Source organism: Quercus lobata, chromosome 10, assembly GCF_001633185.2.
Source record: "Quercus lobata isolate SW786 chromosome 10, ValleyOak3.0 Primary Assembly, whole genome shotgun sequence".
NCBI lineage: Eukaryota > Viridiplantae > Streptophyta > Magnoliopsida > Fagales > Fagaceae > Quercus > Quercus lobata.
In genome coordinates this window covers 11,714,420-11,726,420 of record NC_044913.1, presented here as the reverse complement: position 1 = coordinate 11,726,420, position 12,001 = coordinate 11,714,420, and the positions used below count along the sequence as shown (strand labels likewise).

General features: G+C 34.5%; 1 protein-coding gene across 1 annotated transcript; it reads left to right on the top strand.

The window, feature by feature from the left end:
- The first annotated feature begins 452 nt into the window (after positions 1–452).
- LOC115963728 (peroxisomal membrane protein PEX14) lies at positions 453–9,069 on the top strand. Its single transcript, XM_031082862.1, has 12 exons — positions 453–673; positions 1,607–1,851; positions 1,947–1,980; positions 2,079–2,260; positions 2,437–2,626; positions 2,786–2,875; positions 5,983–6,056; positions 6,181–6,223; positions 6,313–6,380; positions 7,158–7,202; positions 7,287–7,355; positions 8,279–9,069. Exons 1-12 carry the CDS (start codon positions 628–630, stop codon positions 8,807–8,809), a joined length of 1,617 nt encoding a protein of 538 aa, XP_030938722.1. The 5' UTR covers positions 453–627; the 3' UTR covers positions 8,810–9,069.
- Positions 9,070–12,001: the final 2,932 nt, after the last annotated feature.

Here is a 12,001-nt window from a genome sequence, read left to right as displayed (position 1 = left end):
CAATATATATAAACACACAAATAGTAAAGCATAAAAGATTGTCTTAAAATGGATCGAAAAGGGCAAAGAGCTCAAATAACATTTCCGGGTCTTTTTCATGAAAACGTCCAAAATTTAAATCTCTATTATTTGCTTATAAATATAGGATAAAAAACAAAAAACAAAAATGGGACCGAGAGTAGTTGATAGGCTACACTAGAATAATTGTGAGAACAATTGTGAAAGGCAATATGGTCTATGCAAAAGCAATCTAGCACAGCCAAAAATGACAAATAGATAATGTAGTCTATGCAATCAATCAGTAAGAGATTCGCCCGCCTTATAAAAAAAATAATAATAATTTATGTCGATTTAATGATAAAGAGATATCATCGAGAGTCAATATTATAAATCAAAATTATTAAAAAAAAAATCAATGATATAATTATAAAAAAAAAGTTTATAAAAAAATGATAATATAGTGCTCGGGATGAGCAAAAACCCACCTCTCAGACTGAGAACCTTACCTCCTTTTCTGTTAAGCACTCTCTCCTCTTTTTATATATAATAATAGTTCCACAATTTCCTCTCTCTATTCTATTTTTCCCTTTATTCATTTCCGTTCTGTAAAATTCACTGCTGATTATCATGGCGACTCCTCCCAATCCAACGGACGGCAATCCACCCTCACCCGGTCTGATCTCTCTCTCTCTCTCTCCATTTTTTGTTGATGTTTCTCACTCTCATTGAAAACAAGAAAAAAGATATGCTACGTAAAATAAAATGAATAAAACATCTGTGTATGTGTGTTTATGTAATCTGGGTTTTATTCAAACTATGAAAGAAAGAAAGTAGGACAATTTTCTGTGTGTTAAAAGTGCTAAAGTTGGTGTCAAACGAAAAGGCATCATATGATAGAAATGGGTTTTTTTTTTTTTTTTTGTCAATCCTTAAATTATTCAATGAGTCTAGAGCTATAACAATTTTCGATTTCACAACTGTCGAGGCGGATAGATGATAGAGCGATGTTATTGGTGGGGCCCAGATGAGAACTGGTAAAAAAAAAAAAAAAATGCTAACTGTTGTAAAAAAATGTCAAGAAAATTGTTTGAGTATGTAGTAGCATTTTGCGCCTGGAATTTGCATTTACGTGGGAGGTGTATGGGACACAATGTATGGATTGTTGTCTATACAATTGAATTGATGATGGAAAACTTGCTGTTATGTTTTTTTTTTTTTTTTTTTTTTTTTTTTTTTTTTGCCTTGTGGTGATTTTCCTGGTTTCAATTTAATGAGCACTTGTACTAGAAGCACAAGGGTGTTTTGTAATACTCCTTTCTACTGCAACTGTTTTTGCACATGTGCACCTCGGCATGAGCGTAAACTGCTTAGCCCGTTAAGGTGAATGCCCCTGGATTGCCTAGAAACTGGTTTTGGTGGGTTGGGTCAGTTGCTCATAGGTTTTACTAGCTAGAGTGAGTGCAAAGTGCTCTTGTTTAGAAAGGATCCCTTCATTATCATTAAAAAAAAAAAAAAAAATTGTGTATGTGTTCTTAATTTTTACAAATTATAGATGCTGCAACTTCATGATTAAAGAAAAAAATGTGTTTTTGTCTGAAATCTTCAGCAACAGAACCATCACAACCAACAAATCAGGATCAGCAAGATTCTAAGGTGGAGGCTCCCAGTCAAACTTCTCCAACGTCAGTGTTTGTCAATTCCGAGCCAATGCGAGAGGAACAAGTGCAAAATGCAGTGAAATTTCTCTCACACCCCAAAGTTAGAGGTTCTCCGGTCATCTACAGAAGATCATTTCTTGAAAAGAAGGGCCTCACAAAGGAGGAGATAGACGAAGCATTTAGACGTGTACCTGTAAGTTGGTTCTTTTATCATGATATATTGATTTGTTGTTAGCTACAGCCATTTCTGTAATTTTTTTGGTGCCCCACGTTGTTTTGAATTTACAGGACCCGCCACCAAGTGCAACCAATGTTAATCAAGGTATGGATAAATATTAATGCAGATTTGGGTTTAACCAGAGTTTAGTAGCTTGTTCTTTATAACTAATGTCCGTATGTAATTTATCAAAATGCTAACAGATGCGCAGGCGAAGACATCATCAAACAGTCAGCCACAGGCCGTGGTACAAACTCTGCAGCCTGCAGCAGCTGCTCCCCCCGGTACCATTTCCTCAATGCGGTCTCGATTCCACTGGTCTCATGCTGTTTTTGCTATAGGACTACTGGCAGTTTCAGGTGCTGGAACAGCTGTGCTAATTAAGGTACCAATGATTGACCCTTCTGAAACCACGCAATCCATAATTCAGATGTTTTTGCATTTGTATGGTTCTCTCACCAAGCTTCACTTATGGCTGGCTGGCTGGCTGTATGCAGCAGCTTATACTACTTGATATCTCAAGCTTGCTCACATTAATTGATAACACATTCCCTCTTCTAGAAATCTATTGTTCCAAGATTGAAGACTTGGATACGCAAGGTTGTATTGGAGGAAGAAGATGACCTTGTCAAGAAAATAGATTCAAAACCAAGTTTAGCAGAGGAGGCAGCTGCTGCTGCAAAAGCAGCTGCAGCTGCAGCAGCTGATGTGGCAAAAGCAAGTCAAGAAATGTTGAATTCAAGGAATGAAGGTGGGTTTATACTTGACTTTTAGCTTATTTTGTCTCGGATCTCTTTCTATTTTTCTTTGTTGGTTTTTTTTTTTTTCACCCATTTCTGTTTTGTTTTGGAATGTTCGCTGATCAGTAATATCTCTTTTGATCACTTCACCTTATTCTATACATGGCCAGAAAGGAGACGTTTTGAAGAATTTACTAATCTCATGGATGTACAAGTACGAGAAATGAAGTCAATGACTAATGCCATAAGGAAATTGGAAGGTACTGAAAAATTGCTTTCTGAACAAGAGGATATACAAAACTGTTATTCCTGAAAAAGAGTTTGCTTCTTGATTTTTCTGCCTTTAGCACTGAATATTAAATTCTTTATTCGTTAAGGGTGAGCTTGCTCATCTCATTAGACTTGTTTGCAAAGCATCTTAGTCTATTACAACTCCATGTTTGTGCATTAACGGCTTCCAAGTTGCTAATATATAGGCGTCTAGCCATTAAACATCCAAAAACTTTAGCATTGATACACTTTAATACTAATGGAGAAGTTCCCTTTACCTAGGTGAATACGAATTGCTTGCTATGTGTTGTGGAAGCAAGTTTATCTTTCCAAAAAAAAAATTTGTAGTTTAATCATGCATGTAATAATTAAAGCAATAAAGTAAAGGAAACACAACTACACATAAGACATGAGGATTTTTATGTGGAAAACCCAAAACTAGGAAAAATCATGGAACCTCGTCCAGCCAAAGATATGCATTATAAAAACAATTATTACAAAGAGTTACCAACTCAAAACTGAGTCCCCTAATGTCAAATCAGCTATCCACCTTACTCTCTCCTTCAATCTTCATTGTGACACATACTTTATCCCCAAGTTTTGTCTTCAACATGTGTAATCTTTGGTATGAAATCTATTTGTGGATAAGAGATTCCAGAATCTCTCTAGAAGACCTCGAAAGACACAACACACCCTAAAAATCTTATAGTCTCTAAACACTTCAACTCTCATAGAAGTTAACATTTGTGGATGTGGTCATTCTCTCATGAAATGAAGTTTTTTAACAAACCACCAGAAAAATCTACAAAGATTTTCTAACTTAAGAACTAGAGAGATTTATGAAATAGAAAAATCATTCAATTGTTAACCTATAGAAACTCTGAGCTTGCTCTAAATTTTGTGTTACAAGATCCTTATAAGGAGAAAAAGACTTTCAGGCCAAGGAATCATTAAAAGTATACACACACGCACACACACACACACACACACACTTTTAATGATTCTTTGGCCTGAAATTTAGAGCAAATTGTGTCAATGGGAGAGGGTCGTCATTGGAATTCTCAGTTCATCCTGCCTTTCCAGGATTGGGAGTTGGAATTTGTTGATAATTTTTTCGAGGTGCTATATGATAATTTTTCTGCTTCGACTGGTCACGATTGAGCCTTGTGGTTACCATCTAAAAAGGAGTGTTATTGGTAAGATCATATTCTAATGCTCTCAAGGGTTCTACAAACAGTCCCCCCCCCCCCCCCCCCCCACAGAAGAGCATTTGAATGGGTAAGGTTCCAAGAAAGGTGGAATTCTTTGTGTGGATTGCAGATCTTGGGAAAATTCTAACAGTTGAAAATCTTCATAAGAAACACATTTTGATAGTTGATTGGTGTCGTATGTGTAACTTGTAAGGGCAGTGGGGAATCCATTGATCACCTGCTTCTTCATTGCTCTATTGCAACAGATATATGGTCCTTCTTCTTCACTTTGTTTGTGCTGGCTTGGGTGATGCCTAAATCTGTGGTTTAACTGTTGGAATGTTGGCAAGGTCGGTTTCAGAGCCACAGAGGAGCTAAGGTGTGGTGAGCCTTGCCCTTATGTGTCATGTGGATTCTGGGTACAAAAGTAATAATTGGGTCTGTGATAGTCCTGCCTGTCATTAAAGAGCATATATTGGTCATTGTATAATTGGATACATGCTCTAGGTGGCACCCCCTCCTTGCCTTTTGTTGATTTTATTGTCTCTCTTTTATTTTGAGTTGTTTTCTTTCGAAAGGAGTTGCACGCATAAATTTTTGTATCATTTTTATTTCCTTTTCTAATAAATTTTTTACTTATATATATATATATATATATATATATAGAAAGGCCTGATGGTACCTATGCCCTCCTTGATCTCCCATGTTGTTGGTTTGAATCAACTCCCCTCTCTCTTCCCCAAAAAAATTTGAAAAGTTTCAAAACATATTGGGTCGATTGAATGTGTTAAACAGTTGATTGAATGATCCAAGGCTTTTAATTTTAAACCAGATTTTCCTAAATCCTAGATTCTTATCAACCAAATAACCAATTTAGTTGATCAAAAGTTTAGAGGAGTTTTACTTGAAGGAAGGTAGATTGATAAAAAATGTGAATTTTTACTCAAATGAAGTACGAAGGAAGCACCATTTTGTTTTCCAAGAAGTAGAAAAATACACATATTTGACAATTTTTATAACCATTTGGCTTGGAATTTCGGGAAGGAATTTACGTGCCTATTCCTACCAAGGAAAAGAGGCCATTTGACAGGGAGATTCTAAACCATGTTATATGCAAGATGTGGAACCAAAAGTAATAGTCTCTAATGTGTGGATTTTGGTCCCTAGATCACTTACCAAGCTTCAAGTCTTTATGATCTTCAATGCGAACCACAAACCAATGTAAACCTTCGTCATAGAACCCGGACTCACATCTTAATTACTATTCCTATAACAATTCCAAACAATTAGTCCTAAGATTTTAGTCATGGGATTTGCCAACTCTAAATTTTTGGAATTACATACAAGATTTCTAAGAAACAATGTTACAGACAATATTTATTTTATACTTGAAAACTTTTTTATTTTCTTAAATACTGATGTTTTAAGTCCTGTTATTGTTTTCTTTTTATTGGAAAATTGGTCAGAGGCATCTTATATGTGACCAACTTGCAACAGAGTCACATATATAATGAATGCATGTTATAAAAAAGGTATGCACTCATACTGCTGATCCACATGAATATTTAGTTTAGTGCCTGAGCCAAGCTGAGCAATCTGTCAAGCCATTGTTCTTGGCTGTCAATGCTGTTGCGTAGGTTTTCTTAGGTATTGTTTCTCAAAAAAAAAAAAAAAAAAAAGGTTTTCTTAGGTATTCTGATAAGATGCTAAATAGTCTCTTTGCTTCATTGTTAGCGGTTCAGCTGTGTCCAGAAAATCCCCTTGCTCATTGGGATAATATTTAACATTCTCAATACCATTGTTCTTTGTTAGATCTTCAAGGATATATCTACAAATTACATCTCACCAAGTACTAGCAATATGCAATTCTTATTATTGAATATCCTTTCTTTCTGCCTAATCATCAGGACAATCAAACACCCAAGGGAGAGCCTCTTTTGTTGATCAAGAGGATCATGGAGTTGCTATATCGAATTCAAAGGTAAGCTGAACATAGGCATAATTTGAGAACATTTCATGCTATCTAAAGAAGATTTTAGAGAACTTACTCTCATCGACGTGGTCTCTCTAAGGTTTAACCTGTTATTAATTTAAATGTTCTGCAGCAAATGTATGTAAACAACAAGGCAGACTATGACTTGCGCTCAGGTACACTTCAGGGATCAAGTGGCAGTTCTCTCGTGTTTCTTTTAATTAGTTTAAATTTCAATGTTTTATAACTAAAATTTTCTGTACAGTGAGATCTTCCTCACCTCCCACATCTGCAGAACCATCAGTTGCACCTCATCCTAAGTCCTATATGGATGTAAGTAGTTAACTTGATATTTCCATTGATGAGAAACACAACGTAATGTATGACTATATGCTTGAGTATAGTCCCTCTTTACTGGTCATGTCTAGTAATTGTAAGAGTAAATGACATGCATATTAATCACTTAAAAATATAGGGAAGATTATATAATTAATTAGCTAGTTGTGAAGTGTTAGATTATCTTTTGAGAGAGTGCTACATCTTTTGGAATTACTCTACCAGAGTTGGTGGTAGAGATGGTTGGGAATGACTACATATTGCAACTGAGAGCATATGACTACCATCTTTTAATTCTCTGATTTCTGACCATTGTTAGACTTAGTCCATATCTGAGTAGTTGTCTACTTTTTGTCTAACTATATACTTATATTAGTTTGTTATTTGTTATCAAAAGTTTCAGAACAAGCATTAAAGAAGATAATAGCCAAAGAAAAAGGGAAATAATTATCAGATTGAAATGACTATCAAATTTTCATTCTTGTGAATATCTTTCAATTATGTTCAGGCCTGTAACATATTTTGTTATCTGCTTTACTATCTGTTTGCTGTTATCCATAGTTAATGCTTAATTTAGATCCATGGGTTTGTCTTGACTATAATGATGCACTTCATACTATTATGTGAATGTTGATCTTCGTTATTCTAACTCAGAACCAATTACCGTCTGCAAAGTGTTCTGATTTTCTTCATTTTTGATTAATTTTAAAGCCAGATACATACTGCCACTGTCCACTGATATGAAATGTTAATATCTTGCTCATGGTGTTGCAGATTATGGCCATGATCCAGAGAGGGGAGAGACCTCCTAATATCAGAGTAAACTATGTGTAAATGTTATGTTGAGATCAGCTTGTTAGTGAGGTTGATGCTAATACTGGGTCATTCTAAATTCATATGCAGGACATAAATGATCAACCCCCAAACCCTAATCAGCAACCATCAAATCCTCGTTTAGCACCTAGAGCTAAGGTTTGTTTTTGAGCATTTTTCCTTCTAAGATAGTTCGTTTCTTTTTCAAAAATAGATTTTGTGGACTATCAGAAAAACTGAAACACTCATATCATTTAACTTATTTAGTAGTTGGGCCGGAGAAAGAAAAGAAAAGGAATAAAATTTTTGGGGGGGGGGGGGGATCAACTATGGATCTTCAATAGATTAGTCAATGTCAGCCACATCTATTCTTTTCTGTCATTCTGTTTTGTCCAAAGTCATACTCTTTACTACTTAATTGACATGTCATTTTTTTACTACTACTAATTTTATTCTTGGTTTTCCTTTACCTTTTTTTGTTCTTTCAACTTGAATCAACTCACTTTTTCTCATTGGAGTATTAATCTTTCTCCTCTAAACATGATCAAACATCTCAAGTGACTCTCTCTTATCCCTATTATTAATAGGGAGCAGTGAGCACCTCGATCTTTAAGCGAATTTTCTCATTTTGAATCCTATCTTTTCATGTATTTTCACTAATTCAGCTTAACATTCTTATTTCAGTTACACTTTTATGAATATGTTGCCTCTTAAAAGCCCAACAATCACTACCATGAGCTGTAAATCAAATGGCACCTTCTCCCATACAAGTAGGGTTAAGAGTGAGGTCTTGGGTTCAAAGTCCATAGTATGTACATGTGTACTTTCCAACTGAAGAAAAAAAAAATCCTTATGGCTATAAATAATTTAGAAATGGCCTAGAGTAGATGCATGCTTTATAAAAATGTAGTCATAAAATAGAGAAAAAAAATTCCTTCTTCAATTTGTTACTTTAATCACTGTTGAAAAATGTGAAAAAGGAAAATGGTGAATTTCTTGCATTCACACCAAATAAAATTGATGGTTGATTTGCTCTTTTGAAAAGAATGAAACTGATTTTTACTTCATATACTCCTGAGTAGCCATGGGAGCTTAGTCAGGCCCACAACTCAAGCCAACCACTTCAATCTCAAGTAAGCAACGAAGGCTTGAATTCCAAGGTACAAGACAATGGAGTAACCTATCAGTTAAATGGTGACAGTTCAGCTTGGTGGCAACAGAAAAATGCCAAAATCACAGAGATTGAAAATGGAGATGAACTCAAGGCAGGGATTTATGGTCAACGAATCAGTGAGCCACCTGTTCAACGTTCGTGGGTCCCTCCTCAGCCACCCCCGGTTGCAATGCCAGAAGCAGCTGAAGCCATCCGACGCCCAAAACCAGCAGTTCAGAGAGAACAGTTGGTTGATGATCAGTCAGTCACAAATCCTTCAGATGCAACTGATGAGTTGCAGAGGATCACAAAAATATCTGAATCTGGAGGTGCGATGGAGGTTAATGGTGGGAGCTCGGTGCTGAACTCAAGTGTGGAGATTAATGGTGGGAGCTCAGTGCTGAACTCAAGTGAGATTCAAGAAGATCACAGTTATGAGCGAAGTGTTCATTCAACTTAATTTAAGGTACCCCCACATGTATACTTTTTCAGTTAGTAGTAGTGGCCCATGGAATGTTTTGGATCAACTTGAATCGAATAATGATCCCATGCTATTGTGTAGTTATAACAGAATTTGAACGCAAGATACGTGGACTTATTTTCATGAGAAAATGAGAGTTATAATCAATAATGAGAGAAAGCCCTTGTGAAACATAAGTGCAAGCATGTATTGTTTGCCTTCAGCGTATGCAAGCATTTCTAGCTCCTTTTGTACGGGTTTGTTATGGCCTTCTAAAATTGGCAATGTTTACTGCCAAGCTACTACGAAATGCAGATCTTACTATCGCTTCTTCTCTTTATCTGCTTTACAAATGGTTAAAGTTTAGCTAAAGAATAATGCTAGGGATAACTGTTTTTTACAACTTGCTTAGGTCGAAAGTTGCAATTGGAACATCACTTTCACATAGCCCATCACTAGTACCACATTTATTATGCATTCAATCACAATATACCGCATCAACAGTTGAGAAAACAAATTTTGAAAATTTTTGTATCCTTAGACTTATTGTGAGCGGAAATCTAGAGTTTATGCTTTTTCTTCCCGAACAATTCCACCTCGCATCGCGAGCACTAGCCTTTTTACCTTGGAATCAGTTTTGAGTATGAATCTTACACCATCTGGAGTCCTGATTTCCATTATGTTAGGGATGATGATGAGATAACCTCCAAGCAGCAGTGATTGGTCAAGTCTTCATTTGATTAATGGGGTCTGCTTCATATTTTATGTTAGTTATCTTTCCAAAACTTGCGAGTGCGTAATGACATATTGCACGCTTGACTTGTTATAGAATCATAATCCTACCTTCTTTCTTTTCTTTTCTTTTTTTTCTTTTTGTGTGTGTGTGTGTGTGGCCATAATTAAAGAATCCTACCTAGCATGGCCTAATTCAGGTCAGCCAAATCAACAGCCTTCTTTGATTCGTGTGCATCGCATTGCACGCTAGCCCTGTTTTTTTTTTTGGGTTCACCAACTTCAGTGATGATATGTTCTCAATTCCTGTTTGTTATTTTGCTTCCTACCATTTGAATTTCTGTCTTTCCCTTAGGCTATTTTTTGTATCTATGGGCTTTGTGCATGCCATGCCCACTAATTCATCTTATTAGTTTTTTTTCTAAATGACAATCTACCAACATATCCACCAAGATATATATATATATATATATATATTTTTTTTTTTCTTTAAAGATAAAGATCCAATTGTTAAAGGGTTTTTTTTTGGTGTGTGTGGATGAAAGAAAATTTTATTTTGTGTAAAGTGTATGTATTCAGAGAAGAGATTATTAAGATCATCTCTAGTTAAAAATTCACTTAAATTTTTTTTTAAATTGTAGGTTCCAGTTAGCTCAACTGGTAAAGTTTTTAATGGTTGAATAAGAAATCAGGAGTTCAATTCCTGCTTACACAAAAAGTCGATTAGTGTCTTGATCTGATGATAAAGAGTGTGGATGAAAGAAAATTTTATTTTGTGTAAAGTGTATGTATTCAGAGAAGAGATTATTAAGATCATCTCTAGTTAAAAATTCACTTAAAATTTTTTAAAAAATTGTAGGTTTCAATTAGTTCAACTGGTAAAGTTTTTAATGGTTGAATAAGAAATCGGGAGTTCAATTTCTGCTTACACAAAAAGTCGATTAATGTCTTGATCTAATGATAAAGAGTTATCATCAAAAGGGGACGTAATGGATTGAAATTCTCTCAATTTTTTTTTTTTTTAATTCGGTTATATTTTCAAAGACGCTTAACTTAGATTAGAGTATGACTATAAATGTCACTTATCCCAAAAAAATAATTTTAAAAAACCTTAATTATGCCAAGATTCTTATTAGTAGAAGTGGAGAAGGGAAGCGAGTTCAAATTCTTATCGTAATTATTGAATTAAAAAAGATATAAAAAAAATTAAATGTAGTATAAATTTGTACCACTCTGCCAAACCTTGACTGTGTTTTGAATTTTGTTTTGTGACTGTTGGGTTTGATAGTAAAATCAAAGCTAAAGAACCTTATAGTTCATTGATATTGCTTGCCTTTTTTCAACAGGAGAGAGAGAGAGATTGTTGAACCTGTTGAAAATCTAGAAGGAAGGAAGAAGTTTCGTATTGGGGACTTTATGGTATGAATTGGCTAGACAGAGGTGGCCACTTTCTGCCGACCAGAGTTTCTGTCCTCCCAAGAGAGCTCAACACGTCAAGTCCACTTTCCCACTAGTTTTATTGCCACTTTGCTCATCTTATTGCTCCCCATAATATATTATTCAATCAATCATATCTTTTGTAATAGCAGGAGCAAGTCTTTTCATTGTAGGAAGATTATCGCAATGGAAAGTGTAATAATATTTTTACAATATTTACAAATTTTAAATAATAAATTGTTAATAAACATCCACAATATTTTTATAATATTTACAGTAAATTTTAAATGATAAATTGTTATTGGTTTTAATTTGAGTTCACTACTAAAATTATTTTTTTTCTTACCAATAATAGAAAGTAACAATCTATCACATAAAATTTTTTATAAGACTTTTGTAAAAATATTGTGACAGTACTTATCTTATCAGGAAATAGTTTCTCGCACTAATATGCTGTATATATATTATGGTCTCAACAATTAACTTGACTTGGTGATCCTAGTGGAGGTTTTTTTAATGTTCAAAGATATACCATGTCTTAATTAGTGGAGCATGGTGAGCCCCATCACCAAAACTAGCTACAACTTTCGGTACGAGACCTATTCCCATGTAAATCACATGTGTTTAGTTTATTTAATTTATACTCAACTAGCTTTTATAATTCTTTTTTAATTAAGATGCCCCATTATTTGTTTTTTCTTCTTTCTTTTTTGCCTTTTTATATTTCAAAACAAGATTATTCGGCCCTAGATTGGTCCCACTTTTTTTTACTTTGACGATTTACACTAATAATATGTTAATTTAGCGTGTTATTTTTTTTTTAATAGATGTGATAGTATTTTAAACTAATGGCATCTGCTCCATAATAATAATTTTTTATTACCAAATCAAGATATTAATCAATTTTTATTATAGACAGAAGATTAAACCTCATATCTCTTATTCGATAACAAAACTCTTGATCAGTTAAGCCATCTAAAACCTGAGAAATGCTAAATTATATACAAAAGAGAAGTGTGCAAA

Coding starts and splice junctions, on each gene's coding strand:
- LOC115963728 (XM_031082862.1), top strand. CDS start 628: ATGGCGACTCCTCCCAATCCAACGGACGGCAATCCACCCTCACCCG. Junction 1,852..1,946: donor AAGCATTTAGACGTGTACCT/GTAAGTTGGTTC, acceptor TTGAATTTACAG/GACCCGCCACCAAGTGCAAC. Junction 1,981..2,078: donor TGCAACCAATGTTAATCAAG/GTATGGATAAAT, acceptor AAATGCTAACAG/ATGCGCAGGCGAAGACATCA.